The 20,294-nt window shown below is 41.7% G+C and overlaps 1 protein-coding gene across 10 annotated transcripts in view; it reads left to right on the plus strand.

Annotated features, from left to right (window-relative positions):
• LOC128402960 (disintegrin and metalloproteinase domain-containing protein 2-like) overlaps window positions 1-20,294 on the plus strand; it is a 95,823-nt gene that overhangs the window by 73,032 nt on the left and 2,497 nt on the right. For 4 of the 10 annotated variants that reach the window (XM_053367439.1, XM_053367446.1, XM_053367442.1 and 1 more), the window contains 8 exons: window positions 1,565-1,763; window positions 3,031-3,139; window positions 6,858-7,041; window positions 10,621-10,701; window positions 11,799-11,916; window positions 13,224-13,383; window positions 14,018-14,062; window positions 15,582-15,666. In XM_053367439.1, the coding sequence (XP_053223414.1) occupies window positions 1,565-1,763; window positions 3,031-3,139; window positions 6,858-7,041; window positions 10,621-10,701; window positions 11,799-11,916; window positions 13,224-13,383; window positions 14,018-14,062; window positions 15,582-15,666 (981 nt within the window). Of the gene's footprint in view, window positions 1-1,564; window positions 1,764-3,030; window positions 3,140-6,857; window positions 7,042-10,620; window positions 10,702-11,798; window positions 11,917-13,223; window positions 13,384-14,017; window positions 14,063-14,723; window positions 15,527-15,581; window positions 15,667-20,294 lie in introns of those variants that run through there. The other 6 variants (XM_053367444.1, XM_053367448.1, XM_053367443.1 and 3 more) reach the window with 5 other exon arrangements.

Below are 20,294 nucleotides of genomic sequence, written 5' to 3' on the forward strand. Positions count from 1 at the left end.
GATGGCAGTTCCCTGACAGGTAGGGAAAGAATCTCGGGATCTCAGCAGCAATGTAAGCACTTACACAGGTGAGTGTGAAGGTTTACCAGAGTTCTGCAGACCATGTAGGAGAAATCCAAATCACAAAAAGGAGACGGTTTTATTGATTGCAAAGCAATGCACATGGCCACCAGGCTACAATATAGCAATTCATAACAAATGCCCCAAAGGCTGCAGCCACAACAGGGAATGCAGTTACTGATCAAAGTCGGCTCACTGCACTCAAATTATACCTTCAACGGCAACTCATCTAGCCTTCAGGCAGAAGAGACTCTCTGCTCAGCCTAAGGCAGGGCTTCACTAATCTCTAGGGAAGAGATAAATAAATATATAATAAAATTATACTACTCTACTAATGGTTCAGGAAGCTAGTCCCACAGTCTGTTTCCCAGGGGATTCTTCATCAAAGCCTTGTTTCTCCCATTGCTCTGTCCCAGCTCCTGCCAACCTCGCAGTTTGAAAGCACACCAGTGCAAGTAGATAAATAAGTACTGCTGCAGCGGGAAGGTAAACGGCGTTTCTGTGCACTCTGGCACTTGTCACTTCATTTCTTTGACCTTGCAGGTGGTGGGCAACTCCCCAAACTCATGTCAATAATTAACATAGATAACAATTTTCTGAGAACAAATGACCTAGTTTTTACAGCAATCCCCAACAGCACCGTCAACCACTCTGTGCTCCAGTTCAAAGTAAGGGTGGAATAAAGGTAAAGGGACCCTTGACCATTAGGTCCAGTCGTGCCCGATTCTGGGGTTGCGGCGCTCATCTTGCTTTATTGGCCGAGGGAGCCAGTGTACAGCTTCCGGGTCATGTGGCCAGCATGACTAAGCCGCTTCTGGTGAACCAGAGCAGCACATGGAAACACCGTTTACCTTCCTGCTGGAGCGGTACCTATTTATCTACTTGCACTTTGATGTGCTTTCGAACTGCTAGGTTGGCAGGAGCAGGGACCGAGCAATGGGAGCTCACCCCATTGTGGGGATTCGAACCACCGACCTTCTGATCGGCAAGCCCTAGGCTCTGTGGTTTAACCCACAGTGCCACCCACGTCCCCAAGTGTGGAATATGTGGAACTAAATATGTAAAACATGCACATAAATACTCATATTGAGGCAATAAACAGCCTCCAGGAAGACCATGCTAGCATGCCACCTGCACATTTTTCTGTACAATGAGTGGAAAAAAGACGTCAGACACCAAAGGTAGGCAGCCACTTTTTTCCATATGGTTCCCACATGTTATGTTTGGCTATGGAGCTGCTCTAAGCAGCTTACAACCTCTTAAGAGTTAAAGAAACAGACAGGCCTTAGACCATCTTGTAAGGACTGTGTGGGCATGTGCCCTGTTCAGTCCAGTGATTATGTGGCTTAAACAACTTTAGGACCTGTGCATAAGTCTGAGGGTAATGAAATGGGAAGGTTAACTGCAAATTGTGGAGTCAACAGGAATCCTCCTCAACCCTAGCTGTAGTCCTCTGTGAAAAATGCTATTGATACTTTCCCTCTTCCTTTTCCTTTTCACCTAGTTTAAGCCAAGAAACACAATCTGTAGAGCAGCTGTAGATAGTGTCTGCGATTTCCCTGAGTACTGCAATGGCAGTTCGGCGTCCTGCCCAAGCAATGTTTATGCCCAGAATGGCTATAGCTGTGCTTCTAATGCTGGCTACTGTTATGGTGGATCCTGTCAGGCAGCTGATCTACAGTGTCAGGATCTTTTTGGTGAAAGTAAGTGAGACAACTTGCTTTTTGGCTTCTTTTAAAAACAAAATGAAATATTTACTCTTAAAAAGAACAAGCAAGGAAGCAAGCAGCTTCCTTCTGTAACCAAATTGTGTGTGCATGCCCACTCATACCTATACCATGAGCTTTCCTCAGCTTTTATACCAGTTTGCCCGTTGAATGAGTCCTGGCTTTCTCTTGAACTCTTTGAGCAGAATTCAGCGTCACACTACTGTACAGTCATACTTCGGGATAAATATGCTTCAGGATAAGTATTTTCGGGTTGCGCTCCATGGTGAACTGAGTGCGTTACTTCCTGGTTTCGTCACTCACGCAGGCGGAGATGGTCAAAATGACGTCACGCGCATGCACGGAAGCAGCGAAACGTGACCTGTTCTATTCAGGATGTGAACGGGGTTGAAACCTTCTCCCCCCTCCTCCCCCCACACCCTGTTTGGGGGGCTTTCCTGACACATATGCCCTTTTGGCTGAGCTGGCTGGAGGGGGAAGCCCATAGTGTTAGTTGTGCTGCCTTCCACGTTTGCAACTAGTCCCAATGTGGCTGGTTTCCAAGGCATGCTTCTTCTTCCTTAGTGCAGAAGATGGCTACCAGAATTCTGACTGGTATGACCAGGTTTATGCATTTTATGCCAACTTTAAAATCACTCTACTAGCTACCTAACTGCACTTAGGCACAAGCCAAACTGCTGTTAGTTACCATGCCAACCTGTTCAGTTATGTTGTTTTGGTGAAGCCCTTCATCAAATGCCTTTATGGGGGATCCTGCTGAATCAGACCGAAGGCCTATCTAGTCAGGATTCTGTTCTCACCGTAGCCAACAAGATGCCTATAGGAAGCCTACAAGTAGCTCTGCTGCTCCTTCTGCCTCTTTCTACAGGAAGTTATACTGTATATAGAGCTGTCATAGCTAGTAGCTATCTATAGACTTACCATTCATAATTTTGCAAATCCCCTTTTAAATCCATCTCAATTGGTGGCCTTCACTACATCTTGCAGCAATCTCCATTGTTTAACTATGTGCTGCATGAAGTAGATATCTTAAATAACTAAGTAATTCTGCTTCAGTGAAAACAACAGAGTCTTGCAGCACCTTCAGGGCTAACATTCATTATTTGCAGAGGCAAATCCAATTTATGCATCAGACTGATTTGTTTGTACACATATGAAAGTATTTGTTAAGAGCATTGCTAAAAGAAAACTATTAAATGTTTCATTTTAGTTATTCTAATCAAAATCCTTTTAATATTTATAGAGTCAAAAAGTGCTCCTCAAGCATGTTATGAAGAAATTAATGGTCAGACAGATAGATTTGGACACTGTGGGATTGACATACGAAAGGGATTTAAGACTTGTTCTTTCCGGTATGTGATTAGGAAACAGAAGAAACTGAAATAAAATTTTCAGGGGGAGGAGTGTAGCAGGATGTTTGTGGGTTGGCGGCTTGGGCATCTTCTATTGTATGGTGCATGTTTTTACTGTTGTTATAGTATCAAGGTAGCCAGGTGGAGTGGGCTGTCATGATCCTCCCACAGGGACTAGGACACCCAGTTGGAGGCTCCTGTGTCACTAGCTGAGGGACGGCACTGGGTTTCTGACCCTGACCCTTGATGCTGGTGGTCAGTCCCACTAAACTGTGGTTGACAGTCAGGTGTCTGCTAAACCACATCCCACAGCATCAAGGCCCATGGTGCTGGAGCCAGGTTTGTCATGGGCATCTCTTCCCCCAAGACCAAGGAACACAGTGTCTCCCACACTGTCAGTCCAACGGTGCAAGAAGCACACCAAATGGGAGGTCATGGAGCACTGAAGAAGTGCCTATTTTCAGGCCCTTTAGGAGATTCTAATTCCCCAAAGGGAGCAGAGCCTCGAGACAGAGGTTTACAAGTCCTCAGTTCACTTCCAAGCAGGGGCGGATCTTGGTAATATGGTGCCCTGTGTGAGGCCCAAATTTGACGTGTTCCCCACTCCACCCAAAGCTGCCTTCCAAAAGCCGGGGAAGGGAGGCACCAAGCTTTGGGAAGGAGGCACAAATCTCCCTCCCACCTCCTTCCTAAAGCTGGGCAAGTGCTAACTAGGCTTTGGGAAGGAAGCAGGAGGACTCTAGGGTCCTGTCAGAGCCCTCACACCTCCTTCCCAAAGCCCAGTGCTTACAAAGCTTTGGGAAGGAGGTGAGAAGGTGCACCCTTGACTCCTGTGCCCTGGGCAGGTGAACCAGTCACGCTGCCCTAAATCTGCCACTTTTCCAAGTCTTGTTGGAGCAAGTTGCACACCAGGCTCTGTCTCTGGTGCTGTAACAAGGGACGTGGATGGCGCTGTGGTCTAAACCACTGAGCCTCTTGGATTTGCCAATCAGAAGGTTGGCGATTCGAATCCGCGTGATGGGGTGAGCTTTTGTTGCTCTGTCCTAGCTCCTGCCAACGTAGCAGTTCAAAAGCATACCAGTGCGAGTAGATAAATATGTAAATAAATAAATATGTAAATAAATAAATAATAAATAAATAAATAAATAGTAATTAATTAATAATAAATAATAAATCATAAATAATAATAATAAAGTAAGTAAGTAAGTAAGTAAGTAAATAAATAAACAAATAAATATGTTTCTGTGCACTCTGGCACCTGTCACGGTCTCCCATTGCACAAGAAGCTGTTTAGTCATGCTGACCACATGACCCAGAAAGCTGTCTGTGGACAAACGCCAACTTTCTCTGCCTGAAGCAAGATGAGCTGGACCATCCAGGGGTCCGTAACGTTTTACCTTTACCTGCTGTAACAACCAGCCTGTAGGAGGAGAACAGGACATTGAGGTACAAAACATTATCCTTGCATCTCTAGATTTGCAAGGGTGGAAAGGGAACTACCAAAATAGATGAAAAAGATAAGTTGATGCTAAATCAGGTGCCCTTACAATTACAGTCCGTTTTGGCATGTTGCCTGCCGGGCCTGTCTCCTCTCAGCCTCCCAGCAGCAGTCACCCAACAGAACTCACCACCTTCTCCTCCCACCAAGCACCTAGTAATCTGCTCTGTGTTCTTCCCCAGCCCTCTGAAGATTTTTGGGGAGTGTGGGTGGGGGAAGTTCTACTGTGCAAGCTTAAACCCTTGTGATATTTGGATGTGCAAGTTGAATACTGCCCATAATAAATAAGAACACAAGACTCTCTTATGCCTGCTGTGTCAGACAGGAGGTCCATCTAGTCCAGCATTCCGTTTCATACAGAGAGCCAGATGCAGAGCCCACAAGCAGAGCACCAAGGGAACAGCCCAAGCCTGTGGTTTGTCTCCTGCACATGGTACTGAGGGCTTTTCTGCCTTGGAACATGGAAATGTCAATACACTGGAATAAACTCCACCCACCACTCATTTGCCTGACCTGGCTAGCTAAAGGCCTACATCACCTAACCCAGTTTCACAAAAATGACAACCCCATATCAGCACAAGAATTACAAGACAAACTAAGGGACACTGACCTACCACCAACTACACCCCTTCTTAAACAACACAGCACCAAAAGCACCAGCCATCAGGGCACTGACTAACATTGAAAAACTCCTCCTAACAACAGAGAGACACAGCAAAGAAGTGGTATCTACAAAAATTATATATATATATATATATATATATATATATATATATATATATATATATATAACTCTACACTACAAACAGCACAAACCCCTCACCACAATTAAAGACTAATAGGAGCATGACATAGAATATGAAATAAACATCATTCAATGGTCAAAAATGTGGTGAAAGCCATCATTTAAATCCATCTCAGCCAAAAGAAGAGAACTCATTCTGAAACTTATCTATAGATGGAATCTAACACCACGGAATCTGGCACTTCCTCATCTAAATGCTGGAGAGGTTGCACTTCCATGGCCACGTACCTCCACATGTGGTGGGAATGCCCCCAAATTTAATCCTTTTGTATATCAGTGCTGCAGGAAATCTGCATAATAACAAAACAAGTAATAGAAGCAACTCCAGAATTAGTCCTATTAAATATCTTCCAAGGAACAACTCACATGACAAGTCACTTACTCTCAGCAACTAAAAACATCATGACTAGACACTGGAATGACCTATCAGGAGTGAATATAGACCACTAGTACCAAAAAGTATAGAAAACTGCCCTATTAGAAAAGTTAACCAACAAACCTAAAGTAGCACGGGTGTGGCTCCCCTTTATCATATATACAGCACAACAAGACAATGATCTATTCTTTCCCCCACCCCAACAGCATAAGAATCAATATGGGTAATCTGACCCAACAACCCCATACCCTCATACAAACCAACCAACCAACCAACCAACCAACCACACTGCAACTAACTGAACACAACCAACCAAGCGTTGGACACTCAAATCTCTCGCAGTGCCATCATAAATGAATAAATATATAAATATATAGAGGACCTACCCACACGATGCTGACATAAAAACCCTGCACAAACTACACAGCAGAACAAAATATCAATGTCCCCTCATCTCTCTCCCCTTCCCTCTCTCTTGTCCCCCAATCGCATATGTGTCTAGTACTAAATGTTAACGAACTGTGAAAAAAACTATGAATTGAAAGTAGAGACACTATATGTACTTTTTTTGTCTATTTGTTTGTTTGCTACACAATAAAATTTTAATAAAAACTAATTTGAAAAAATAAAGGACACAACACAAAAGAAAAATGGATTGAGAGGAAGGATTAATTAATTAATTAATTAATTAATTGTAGCTTGCCTTTCACCAATATGATTATAAGGTAGTTCACATAAGAAAATCAACAGAGCAAAACCATACTACAACAACAAATTAAGATATACCAAAATAAATCCGTTGGGCACAAACTGTTGGGCAGTAATCTTTGATGCCAGATGTTTCAAAGGTTGAGGAATGACAGCCCCTCCCACATGTCATCTGTGTAATGAAAAGCATGCATTTTTAGGTAACATGTTCAAAAATATACTTCAGTTGTTAAATCTGATATTTTGGAGGTGAAAAAAACATTTCCAATACATAATCCCCAACTCTTTACAAATGTGTGATCCTGTTCTTTTCTCCAAATGCCTTTGATAGGGATATCAAATGTGGAAAGTTAATTTGCGTCTATCCAACCAGAAAGCCTTATGTTGACATGAACATTCCAATTCTGTACACTCCTTTCCAAGATACCCTTTGTATATCTCTGGACCTTCAACAACCAGAGGGCTTTCCGGACCCAATGCTGGTGAAAGATGGTACAAAATGTGGAACTAAAAAGGTAAGGGATACAATCTGACACAGCATGACTATTACTGTGACTTAAATGTTGTCACCAGTGTGTATGGTGTCCTAGAGAGCAGCATAAGCAAAAGGAAGACCACTGGTCTTATGCTTGAAGAACTTAAAATCTAAATTTCAGCTTTGAGGAGACAGGTATGATGGGCTGGGAGCGATGGGAGAAGCAGAGATGTAAATCAGCAAATGCAATTAGATGTTGTTTGTTCATAAGTGCCGAAAGTGAGGGGGGGGGGACCTCAGGGCCAGGGGGCTTAATGCAGCCCTGCAGACTCTTCTTTCTCCTCAGGCTATGCCCCCTCCACAGATCTCACCTCTCGCTGGCCTTGCCCTGTGCCCTCCTGGGCTGCTTTTGCTTGGCTGCAACATGTCCCTGAGCAGTGCTGACACCTCTTGCTTGCTTGAGTGGAAGAGGGAGAGAGGGGTGCGCATGTCAACCCACACAGCATGGCCACAGACTTGCATGGCCGGCTTCTGTCATCTCTCTTGCTCCATCCACTTTAGCATATGGCCTATGCAAATAACGCTCCCTGCTCAGCTCTGCTGGGACTGACCTGGGCAGAAAATGCAGAGTCGCAGCAGTCCTGCCGTCCGTGTGAGATAGAGGGATAAAACAAGTCCAGAGACAGTTTCTTGCTATCTCTAAAAGCGTTTATTTACAAGCCATAAATCAGTCTCATTCCATCAGAACTCTCCGGCATCTTTCCCGTGCTAAAAGCACACACAGTCTCTCTGCAGTGTCTCTCAGTCTAATGTGAAAGTAGCTTTCACAGACAAAGATGGACAAAGCCTGTGATGTACGGCCCCTCCCCAGATACAGGACACCAAGGAGTTTAACCCTATAACCTCCAAACTCCACACCCCCTCTTGTCCTGCATCTGGGGGAAACAAGCAACAATGCTCACCCCAAACACAGACCTTCACAGAGTTCCTGGACCAAACACGCATAGAACTCCAGTTCTCTGCAAACCTCAGATAGCGCACTGAACTCAGCTTCAGTAGACGAAAGCGCTATGAGACTTTGCTTCCGGGACCTCCACCCAACTACTGAGTTCCCAAACTTCACCACTAGGCCTGACACTGATTTGCAGTCCTGAAGGCTAGCCCAATCCGAATCCACCCACGCTGTAAGCTTGACATCACCCTCAGCTGACAACTTGAGGCAAAAATCTTTGGTATCTTGCAGGTAACGCAGCACCCGTTTAATACCATTCCAGGCCTGTACACTTGGACTTGAAGCCTCTCTACTGAGCAGATTGATAGCAAACACTATATCTGGTCTGCTCCACTGTGACAGATACAGTAGACTACCCAGAGCTGATTGAAAGAGTTCAGCATTTTCGAACACTGAGCGTTCTACTTGCTGACATTCTTTCACGTAACCAGCCTCCATGAGTGTTTTGACACCTGCACACTCAGACATTCTGAACTTCTCAAGCAACTGCTCAATCTTACGTTTCTGGTTGAGCAAAAAGCTTCCATCTCTTGTTCTAGTTATCCCTACGCCTAGATACGACTTGACATCTCCAAGCTGCTTGAGCTTGTACAGCTTTCCAAGCTCCCTAGCAAACTTCTCCACTTGTTTACCTGTCTGTGCTATGTATAAAATATCAACAAAAATATGAGCAGCTACCTGTGTCACACCTGACCCTTTAAGGTAAAGACAGCTGTCAGCAACACTTCTCTTGAAACCTAGCTCTTCTAAGGCTTCATTCAGACACATGTTCCAGTTTCTGGCAGATTGACGTAACCCATAAATGGATTTGTGCAACCACCACACGATGCCTGGCCCACTGACCTCAAACCCTGGAGGAGGAAGCATGTACAACTCCTCCTGGAGGTCTGAGTTCAGATAGGCGACATCCACGTCAAAATGGTTCACCTTCCAACCTTTATATGGTGGTTCTCCAGCTTCTGTGGGTTTAAGGCGATAAACCCATCTGCAACTCATAGCCTGCTTGCCAGCCGGCAATTGTGTGAGTGAGAAAACACCAAGAGATTCCATTGAGTTCATCTCCTTCCGCATTGCCTCATGCCATTTGCTAGCTTCTTCCTGAGGCAACTTCTGAACATCCTCAAAGGATTCAGGTTCACATCTAGCCACACCTACCCACACGATAGTGGCTTCATACCTTTCCGGTGGCTTTCCCTTGGTTGACCTTGCTGACCTTCTCAGCGTGAATTCTGGAACTTCCCTTTGGAGAGGTTTGGAGCCTCTCCCTTGGGGACCCCGGTTCTGGACTCTGTGGCTGTGGACTGTGCACCTCAGCAACAGGTTCAGTTTCGTCGTCCTCCTCTTCCTCATCTGAGTCAAACTGTTCTGAAAGAACATCCGGGTTCCCGTGAAGACGTTTCCACCCACTCTGCTCGCAGAACTCAGCGCTGCCGCTAATAAGCAGCTTAGACTGGTTGCCAGTAGGGTATGCGAAATGCCACACCTACAAATTTTTTGAAAATTCTTCAAAATTCAAAATTTGTCAAAATTCTAAAATCAAAATCTCAAAAATCTAAAAACACAAAACAATCCTTCACTGCCTTGGGTCACTGTGAACTCTGAGGGAAGGGGGGGGGTTGCTTAATCCTCACTGCACAATGGAACAAAGGACCATGTGCTTACCAGGAAGTTATCTCAGAAAAATACTACTCAACTGAAAATCACAATCCAATGCAATCCTTCAAAAATACACAAAAATATGGAATACTGGGCCCAATAACCCTTTGTGGGAATGTTCAGGGATGCAGGAGAGGATATATTGTGAGATTATATCCTTATCCAACTTGTGCTAACAAGTTCCCAAAATATCAGCATAGTTAGTAGACATTCCCCTTTTAAGTTCGCAACGGTAATGTGTGCTCAGGTTCGCTAGAACCTCTATAATAATTACTCTGGTAATTTCCCCTTTGTTCCCTCTTAAAATAGAAGACACGACACAGTCTTTTATAAAAGTATAAAAAGAGTTTACTCACGTTCTGTTCACAATAGGATCCCAGAAGGCAGACAGGCTTTAAAAGGTAAAATACATTTAGAATCTATCTTATAGGAAGATAGTCCCTTTCTGCTCTCTTGGCTGGGAGCCAAGAGGGCATCTTTAGCAGATGTGGCTTCTTCGAAGGAAGATGGCAGAGAGAGCAAGAGGCAAGAGAGAGATGGCTGTCCTACCCTGTACTTTTATCATTACCTGCACAGGTGAGGCCACACCCACCTCTGGTCACATGCGGAGGAAGTCTGTCCCAGGAAGTTTACCTGCTGGCTGGACAGACATCCCTCCCCATGTCTTAACATGTACACTCTAGGAATGTTGTAATTGACTGCTCCTGTGTTTTACATCCCACACAGTTTTCCTGTAAAAAGGGTAGATCTGGATTAATGGAGGAGGGGAAAATATAGACTAGCACTTGGATGCAGATGACATTGTACATACTCTGGAAAAATCTTGCATTCAGATCTCACAATAAACACCTGTCTGGAAGCACTCATAGACGGGGTCTGGTGGACGCAAAAGGTCTGTTGCAGGGCAGCAAATCTTCTGAAAACTGAAAAATACTATTGCTTTTTTTAAAGGTTTGTATCAAACAAGTATGTGAAAAGTATGGCGTCCTGAAATATGATTGTGATCCTACAAAAAAGTGCTTTGGGCATGGAGTAAGTAAAATGAATGTTATATTTTCCATATTAGTGTTTCAGCTATAAAAAGGAGATGGTGGTTTCCCCTCAGAAACTATTTGGTATTTTCTTGAGTGCCTGAAGCGTTCCCCTGTTGATGGCCTCTCAGCTGATTCTCTTTGGACCCAGCCATTATGGGCAATTATCATCAAATCTTCAATTCTTAAGCAAAGTAATTGAGCAGGTGGTTGCTCAACAGCTCCAGGCATGTCTAGAGGATGTGGAACATTTGGATCCCTTCCATTTAAATTGGAACTAGTGAATGTCCGGTGTGAGTGTCTGGAAGCGGTTGGAGGATGGATGGCAGCTAACAGGTTGAGGTTGAATCTCAACAAAACAGAAGTACTGTTTCTGGGGGACTGGGGGCAGGACTTCCTAGTCCTGAATGGGGTAACTGTGCCCTTGAAGGACCAGGCGCGCAGCCTGGGAGCCATTTTGGACTCACAGCTGTCCATGGAGGCACAGGTTAATTCTATTTTCAGGGCAGCTGTCTACCTGCTCCATCTGGTACGCTGGCTGAGACCCTACCTGCCTGCGTACTATCTCACCACAGTGGTACATACCATGGTTATCTCTCGCTTGGACTACTGCAGCGTACTCTACGTGGGGCTACCTTTGAAGGTCCAGCTCCAAGGGCTTTCTGGCAGTTCCAGTGAGAAGTGAGCATTACAGGGAACCAAGCAGAGGGCCTTCTCAGTAGTGGTGCCCTCTCTGTGAACGCCCTCCCATCAGATGTCAAGGAGATATTCTATTCAACCTTTAGAAGACATCTGAAGGCAGCCCTGTATAGGAAATTTTTTAATGTTTAATGTTTTATTATGTTTTTATATATGCTGGATGCAACCCAGAGTGGCTGGGGCAAACCAGTCAGATGGGCGGGGTACAAATAATGAAATAATAATAATTACTACTACTACTACTACTACTACTTTATCCTTAATTTTATTTTAGACTAGAACTGAGGCCCTACTCAGGAAGTAATAAGAATAATAATGTTTTCTTAAAGCATATTTTTCTTTTTAAGATAAAGCACATAAGCAAGGAGTAAATGTTTGCTATTCCTCCCCCACCTTCAGATTTGCAACAACAAAAGAAACTGCCACTGTGATCCAGGATGGGCACCTCCAAATTGCAAGGAAAAAGGAGGCCCCCTAGGAGGAAGCATTGACAGTGGGCTTCGTATGTTGGCTTCTGGTCAGTAAAAGCAGGATCTTCCATCCTGACAAATAGCTCTGCTGCAGTAGTTTCCAAACTGTTTAGAATTAGGACCCACTTTTCATCTCAACCTGAAACCATGGGACTGGGTTTGATTTATGTTTTAACCCATTCATTCCCCTCTTTATTCTTCCCTTGAATTTTCTGTCTTTCTGAAGGCAGAAAGAACAAGATAAGAAGTGACAGCACATTAGCTTAATAATCATTCCTTCTTCCAAAGGAACTTTAGGATTGTAGGCTGTGTGTTTATGAGAGTGAGTGTGAGTGAAATGTTTCAGAATTCTTAGTACCTGAACTAAACTGCAATTCCCAGGCAATGGGAGAAGTGTGGCAGTTAAGCTAGTATAAAATTTTCAGTATAGATTTAACCCCTCTCTCCATACCTGTTTTCTAGTTCTCTTTCAAAGAGCAAAAGAGAAAAGCAAATGTTTTAGTACTACTGCCCCTCCCTAAACCAGGCTGTGATGGACTTGTGCATTCTGATGCACCAGCTGAATCCCAGTGGACTAGTACAAAGTCAGCATGGGTTTACAATTAATTGGGTCAGAACAATACTTATTGGTGCCAGAATGAAAAAATCCAAACAATACCTTCTTCTGCTTGTAATAACCCTGGAGCACAGGAGACACTCTACCAGGAGACACTCTTGCCCAAACTCCAGTGAAAGGAACAGGAGCTGCACATGAGGATAGCACTTAGACACAGAAGAGAGAGAGAGAGAGAGAGAGAGAGAGAGAGAGAGAGAGAGCGCACTGCAGAGAAAGAAGCCAACACATTCCTAGTGCTACCCAGTTACTGCTTTTCTGCTGTAAGCTGTAAGCAGAACTGCAACTGATTTCCTACATCATTAGTAGTAGGGCATTTTTCTATGTGTATAACCTGCTATGTTCCTCGGACACCTGTGGATTTGACATAACTTCTGTCTGCAGCTCAGTACACATTCACTATGACCTTTGTGAAGGATGCCATTTTATAACCCCATTTTATATATTTTTAAATGGTCTTTTAATTTAACACTTTTCCAGCTCTCTATTTTTTTAAATGAAAGAGAGGAATGGTGCTATAAAACTGTGTTACTACAATATTACATTTTTATACCACAATAATGCTAATTTAAAAATAAAAAACCTTTCTGGTTGTTGCTGTTTTAGCAATGTGGAAAGAGTTTGCTTTCTAATCTTTAAAAAATTCTATAAAATTGGAGCTTTGGGCAGTGCCACGCTAAAAATGTCTAATGCAGCAGCTTTCCTGGTTCAGTCTTTGCTGTGAAATTTGTTTCCATCTAGATATTACAGAAAGAGTCATAGAAGACAACATGCGGACGTGGGTGCTCCTGAGCATATTTCTCTTTCTGCCCATTGTGGTTGGGTCAGCCATCCTGATTGTCAAATGGGCACGAATCAGCAAGTACTGCATAGATGACAGCGAGTCTCTAGGCGATTCTGAGTAAGTCACTTTGGCCACAGTTTATCAGGGCCTGCCCTGTACACACCTGAAATCTTCTGGTCCATCAACAATTTGGACAAGTAGGACCTGCAACAGAATGCAGTCTTCAGCCATGGCTGCCTCCACATTCCCTTTCCCCTCTCACACACTTTTGCATTGGGCTGTGGGGTTCTATTGTGGGGTGTGTGAGAGGAAAGTCCCTTGCTTAGGGTTTTTTCCTAATATTTTTGTTGTATTTCTGCAAACCTTGGGGTTCGTCTGAGCCTGCTGATGCGTCAGAGGTGCCATTTCAGCTGCATAACACAGATAGGAGTTTGCTGTTAGTATATATCAGGGAAGGGTTGGCCATACTGGAGGGAGATGATGTCCAACAACAAAAGAAAGAAAAGCAAGGATAGGAAACCTGTGACCCTCCAGGTGCTGTTGTACTGCAACAACCCATGGTGGCTAGTGGTCAGGAAAGATGGGAGGTGTAGTCCAGCAACCTCTGAAGGGTCATAGGTTGCCCACCCCAGTACATATAATAATAATTAACTTTCAGACTTTATAGTAAAGCTAACTCCATGACAAAACTGAGGTATGTTTATCTGTATATAATTAAGGTTAAGTAATCTTAATTCTCATTACATTTCAGATCTTATACTAGATCCGATGAATATAGCATGTCAGACAAAACAAGGTAAGCTTCAACTAACTTAAAGTATATTGATTAATTTTCCTTCCAGAGCTGGCTGCAGTCTAGAAAAGGATCACTCCCTAATTTATTTTCTCCCTTTGTGATACTGAAACATGGATTAAATTGTCTAGTTTTTCCCACCACTTAAGGATGGACTGGGTTTATCTGCAAAATCTGCTTATTCCCTTTCCTTCCAAGGAGCCTCAAGGGAACACACAGTAAAATAAGACCTGAAAACAAACATGGGCAGAGCAGTCTTTTACTCAGGGGTTGTGCATGGGGGTGGCCGGAGAGTGATTCTGTTGCTCTGCCAGCGAAATAACTGTCTCACTCTTCACTATTCAGTCTCACTCTACCTGGGAGGGGAAAACACACCAGTCCAAAAATTAGAAGTCAGCTTAATAGTCACAGGCACAGCATTCCTGGAAAACCATCAAAGCCTACCATTCCTAGATTCCACCAGCAAGGATACCCACAGGCTGCCCCCACATGCAGCCAATGGACTCATAATGATGAAGTCCTGCTCTTAGCACACCCACTGCATCATCAGACACACAATGTGCATCATTGTCCCCCAATGGCACAGATTCAGTGGCACAGCCAGCAGTCAGCCCTCTACTGCTAGTCTCCAGGCTGCTTGAACTCACAGCTGTTGTTCTTTTAGCACAACACAGGAGAACCCCCAAAACACAGCACCCATATAGCTCTGGGCTTAGGGGGCCTTCAAAGAGCACTCACATTCGTCCTAAACCGAGACAAAGGTTCAGGGCCCACCCAAGGTTCTCCAAGGCCAAGAGTGGAAGATGCAACAGACAGAGTCACAGACACCCCAGAACAGCCATCAGCCTCCAGTTGATCACTGCACTGAGTGAAAGATTGTGATGCAGAAGATGAGAGTTTTTGCCACACCAAGGTTGAGCCAGTCAGCCAAAGCAACCCAAAGAGGTGGGTTCACTTGTGGTTGACATGGAACATGAGTTGGGATGGATCATACCGCATGCAGGAATTAGTTGCACAACCCGAAGCCTTTCTAAACAAGGAGGAATTTTGCTTGTCTCCTGGAGGGGACTGTCAGGCAGGATTCCAAAGAATTTTTAAAAAATGTTCATGACTTTTGCTATTCTGTGGGAATACAGTGGTACCTCAGGTTACATACGCTTCAGGTTACATATGCTTCAGGTTACAGACTCCGCTAACCCAGAAATAGTGCTTCAGGTTAAGAAATTTGCTTCAGGATGAGAACAGAAATCGTGCTCCGGCGGCGCAGCAGCAGCAGGAGACCCCATTAGCTAAAGTGGTGCTTCAGGTTAAGAACAGTTTCAGGTTAAGAACGGACCTCCGGAATGAATTAAGTACTTAACCCGAGGTACCACTGTATATGACTATGAGTCTCCTTAAATTATAGATCATAAATATATAAATACTACAAATACAAACAAAAAACTCATTAAATACTGTCCTATTAATTGCAGTGATGTTTGCTGTTTCTTTTCTTATTTTCTTTTGAATTTTTTGTTTACAGCATTATACATTCTTACAGTGGTACCTTGGTTCTCAGACGTCTTGGTACTCAAACAACTTGGAACCCAAACACTGCAAACCCGGAAGTAAGTGTTCCGGATTGCAAACATTTTTCGGAAGCCAAACATGCTCCATTTTGAGTGTTACACTGAGGTCTGTCTGTTTCTGCTATTTATTTTGTGTTCTTGTTTTTGCAGCTCTTTTTGTTTTTGTTTTTGTGACTATGTGAAACCCAGTTCAGCTACTGATTGATTGTGTGACTGCAGTACATTGATTATTGCTTTCTTTTCTTTTTGAATTTTTTTGTTTTCTTGCTTAAAAAACACAAAAAATAAAAATTAACATAAAAAATAAAATAATAACAAAAAACAAAACAAAAACATATATACAAATCCCCCCTGTGGCTCCCCCCCCAAAAAAACTCGACATTCTTTATTTTTTTCAGTCTTTTTACCATTGCATCTTTTATATCTTGTCCCTGATATTCCTAATACATCTATTCTATCTATTTCAGCTTTTACATACTTAATCTATGCATATTAACATGTTATCTTTAGACCAGTGTTTTTTCTTATAGTCTTCAAAACATTACCATTCACTCCTTAGTTTCTGATTTGTCTGGAGTCTTACGGCAGCTGTTAACTTTGCCAGTTGTATAGAATCACATAGTTTATTTAACCAATCTTCTTTTGTGGGGATAGTATCTCCTTTCCAATTTTTTGCCAGTACTAGTCTGGCTGCTGTAAACAAAAAATTCAAAAGAAAATAAGAAAAGAAACAGCAAATCATAGGTTTTAGATAATAATTTCTTATTGTTTTTTGTTAGTATTTTTGTAATTTAGATTCTTCTTTCTCAAATCCTGTTTTTTTATCCACATTAAATACATTATTTAACTGATGGAACTGGAGCCAATCAGTAAGATAGTGTCTTATCTCCTCAAATGATTTTAACTTCAGGTGTCCTTGGTCTTCTTTTAATAATTGGCTATATGTTGCCCAATTGCTTTGCATGTTTAATTTTTTAACTGTGAATGCCTCTAATGGGGACAACCACCATGGTGTTTTTGGTTCTATTAGTGGTTGATATCTTGTCCACACCTTATATAATGCATTCCTTACAATATGGTTGGTGAACACTCTTGTGAGCTTTTACCTTATTATAGCCAAGGTAGCCATGCCACCCAAATCTGTTGTTGACACTCTGCAAACCCAAAACATCTATTTTCTCTAATAGAATCCAATCCCTCATCCAAATTAAACACTGCCTGACAAAAGTTTTTTTAATTTTGGTAGTGCAAACCCCCCTATCTTTCTTTCTTTCTTTCTTTCTTTCTTTCTTTCTTTCTTTCTTTCTTCTTTCTTTCTTTCCTGTCTGTCAGTAATTAATACAAGGTTTCTTACCCTGCCAAATGAACCTTGTTAGATCTTACCTCCATTCTTCAATGCATTCTGTTTTCACTATAATCGACATCATTTGAAAAAGAAAGAGCATTTTGGGGAGTATATTCATTTTTATTACTGAGATTCTTCCCCAAAATGATAATTTCAGTCTAGCCCAAATTTCTAAAAATAAAAATTAAAAAAATCATTCCAGGTTTTTTTATAATTGTCATCAAAAATGTCAGTTCCCAAATATTTTGTTTTTTTCACTATCGACAACCCTGTTTTTTCCTGCAATTCCTTTTTCTCTTGCTCCTGTATATTTTTAACCATAAGCTTTGTTTTTGATCTGTTAAGTTTGAAGCTGGAGACCTCTCCGAATTCTGTTATCTTTTCCAACGCTTTGGGAATACTCGTTTCTGAGTTTTCTACTGTTAAAATTAAATCATCTGCAAAAGCTTTCAATTTGAAAGTCTTTTGACCTAAAGATATCCCTTTAATTTCTTCTTCTTTCCTCAGTTCCAAATTTAATATTTCTAGGGTTAATACAAAAAGTAGAGGAGAGAGTGGGCAGCTTTGCCTTGTGCCTTTTTCTATTGGGATGTATTCTGTTTTCCCATCATTGATTATTAGATTTGCTTTCTGTTTCTCATATATGGCTTTTATAGCCTAGGTAAATCATTCTCCCTTTGTGAATAGGTCAATCACTTTCCTTAGAAATTTCCAAGAAAGGTTATCGAAAGCCTTCTAGGCGTTGACTAGCATTTCCCATCTTGTATTATTTTATTCATGAGTGGTGGAGCTATAATCTCCCATTTTTTTTATAATGGATTACAGGAAGTCCATCTGGGCCTGGGGATTTGCCCAGCTTAGAACTAGAGATTGCCTGGTGTATCTCCTTCCTGGTAATTGGCGAGTTTAATTGTTCAAGTTTCTCTTGTGCTATTTTGGGAATTTCTTTCCCTTGTATTTCACTATGTCATGTTCTCCTTCTGTTCCTATCTTATATAGCTTCCTGAAATATCTTAAAAAGCAATTATTTATTTCTTCCTGTTTGTCGATTACCCTACCATCTTGTACTATCTTATCAATTTGTTTTTCTCTTTGTTTCTTTTTTAATTACCTCGTCTGTTAGCAAATTCAAAATTCTTTTGTTTCATCCTTTTGATGTTATTCTCTATTTCATCATTTAAGAATATTGATAGTTGGGATTGCAATATTTTAATATTTTGGTTTGCAGTTTTGTTTTTTGGGTTGTTCACCAATAGATTCTAATTTCTTTCAATCTATTGTCTAATCTGGTCTAACTTTGATTCTCTAATCCTTTTTTGGTATTATGTTTTGTTGGATATAAAAGCCTCATATAAAGGCCTTACCGGCATCCCATATTGATCTAATATCAGTCTCTTGTGTCATATTTATTTTGAAGAATTCTTTCATGGCCTTTTCAGCCTTTTAAATAATTTTCTCATCATTCAGGATTCTCTCATTCATCCTCCACTGCTTGTTCATTTTCTTCTTATCCCTTAATTCTAGTGTAATCAGGTTATGGTCTGAAATGGATTTGGGTTGAATCTCAGTTTTTTTTAATTAGTGTCATTAAACTATTCAATATCCATATTCCATCTATTCGACCTGCAGATTTTTTAGCTTCAGAATAGAATGTATACTGTCTTTCATTTGTATGTTTATTTCTCCAAGCATCTACTAAGTTCAGATCGTCAACCATTTGGGAAAAAAATTGGGAGTTTTCCTTCCTTAGATGCTTTCTCTCTTTCTGTTCTATCAAGGTTCAACAAAGTGACCCCATTAAAATCTCCCATAAGAATCATGTCCTCATTGTTCCAATAATCTTTCCTCTAGTTTTTTAACGTATTTTGATTTGTTTCCATTTGGAAAGTACACACCCACCAGTATTAATTTTTCTTTGCTTCTTGTTAACTGCACGCCCAGCAATCATCCTTCATTGTCTTTAAATATTAATTTGGATTCTAATTTTGGGTTTATGTATATAACGATTCCTCTCTTTTATGTAAATCTGAAGCTATAAATTATACCCCTAGTTTCTTATTTACCAAAACTCTCTTGTGCTTGTTAGCTATATGTGTTTCCTGAAGACAGATAATGTCCCAGTTCTTCTTTTTTAGGATATGTTGGGTTTTATTCCTTTTCTCTTTATTATTTAAACCATTGATATTCTACAAGATAATGTTCAAATTCATCAAATAACAATTACAAATTGGATTCAGAAAAATATATAGAATATAGATTTAATCTGGTGGGTTACGTCTTATTGTATCTCTCAATAAGAATTGCTTTTACTCCCCTCCTGTAGTTTCTAACTCTTCTCTCTCCTGCATGACTTCTCCTCCCAGTTCTCTCTTGTATTTTCTCCAGAACTTCCCTAAATATCCCCTCCAGGAATTCCCATTTGTATCTTGTTGTGTTGGTTTTTAAAGCATCTGTTAATGTCTTGTAATTTTGTCTTTTTTAAGGAGTCTTTTTGATATTTCTTTATGAATTATTATATTCCTTTCATCTACTGTCAACTTCCTTTTCTGGAGTACTTTATCCTTCAGTAGTCTTGAATTAAAGAAGACCATACAGGGGGGTAATTAAGAGGCTAATATGGGAGTAATTAGCCTCCTGAGTTTTCCCAGGGGGAATGGGAAAACGCTGCCTCGTCCGCGGATGCCTGTAAATCACCCCCGAGTTCGTAAGAAGGAGGGGGTGAGGGCACTGGACGGAAAGCCCTTGTGTGAGTTTTTTTTGGCTCTCCCTGACGCTGCTTCTGATTGCAATCCTAGTTGCATGACTCAAGATAAACAATTGGAGAAGAGTAATTGCACTTGTTTCGAGTGAAAGAAAGGGAGTATTGATTGCTAATTAAATCAACCTCTGTGAAGCTGAGTGACGGGTTGGATTGAACAGAACTACATCAAAGAAGACTACATCAAAGATGTTGGTATGTTGCAACGGAGCGGAAAGGGGGGGGGAACTTTTCTTTTTCCCCCTATGTTATTTACCTAACAACCCCTCCCTAAGAAGAACCGTCGCATGACTAATTAGCAAGTGAGATGGAATAATAAACTGTGTGGAAATGAATTATTGGCTAAAGGCTTTGTTTTGTGGAAGATCTGGAAAGGAATGAAAGGCTTTTGGATGACGCAGTTCTAATTGAGAACTGCCGTGACGAGGCAGGCTTTGTTGCAAGATTTACAGTCAAGAGGGGGAGGAAGCCACGGCTTTGCTATTATATCTGAATTCTACGTTTGATCTGGCAAGAACTCCCTGAAAAGACTGATGTCGGAGCAACAGGTCTGGGAAAGTTAAT

The sequence above is a fragment of the Podarcis raffonei genome, chromosome 15 (genome assembly GCF_027172205.1).
Source record: "Podarcis raffonei isolate rPodRaf1 chromosome 15, rPodRaf1.pri, whole genome shotgun sequence".
NCBI lineage: Eukaryota > Metazoa > Chordata > Lepidosauria > Squamata > Lacertidae > Podarcis > Podarcis raffonei.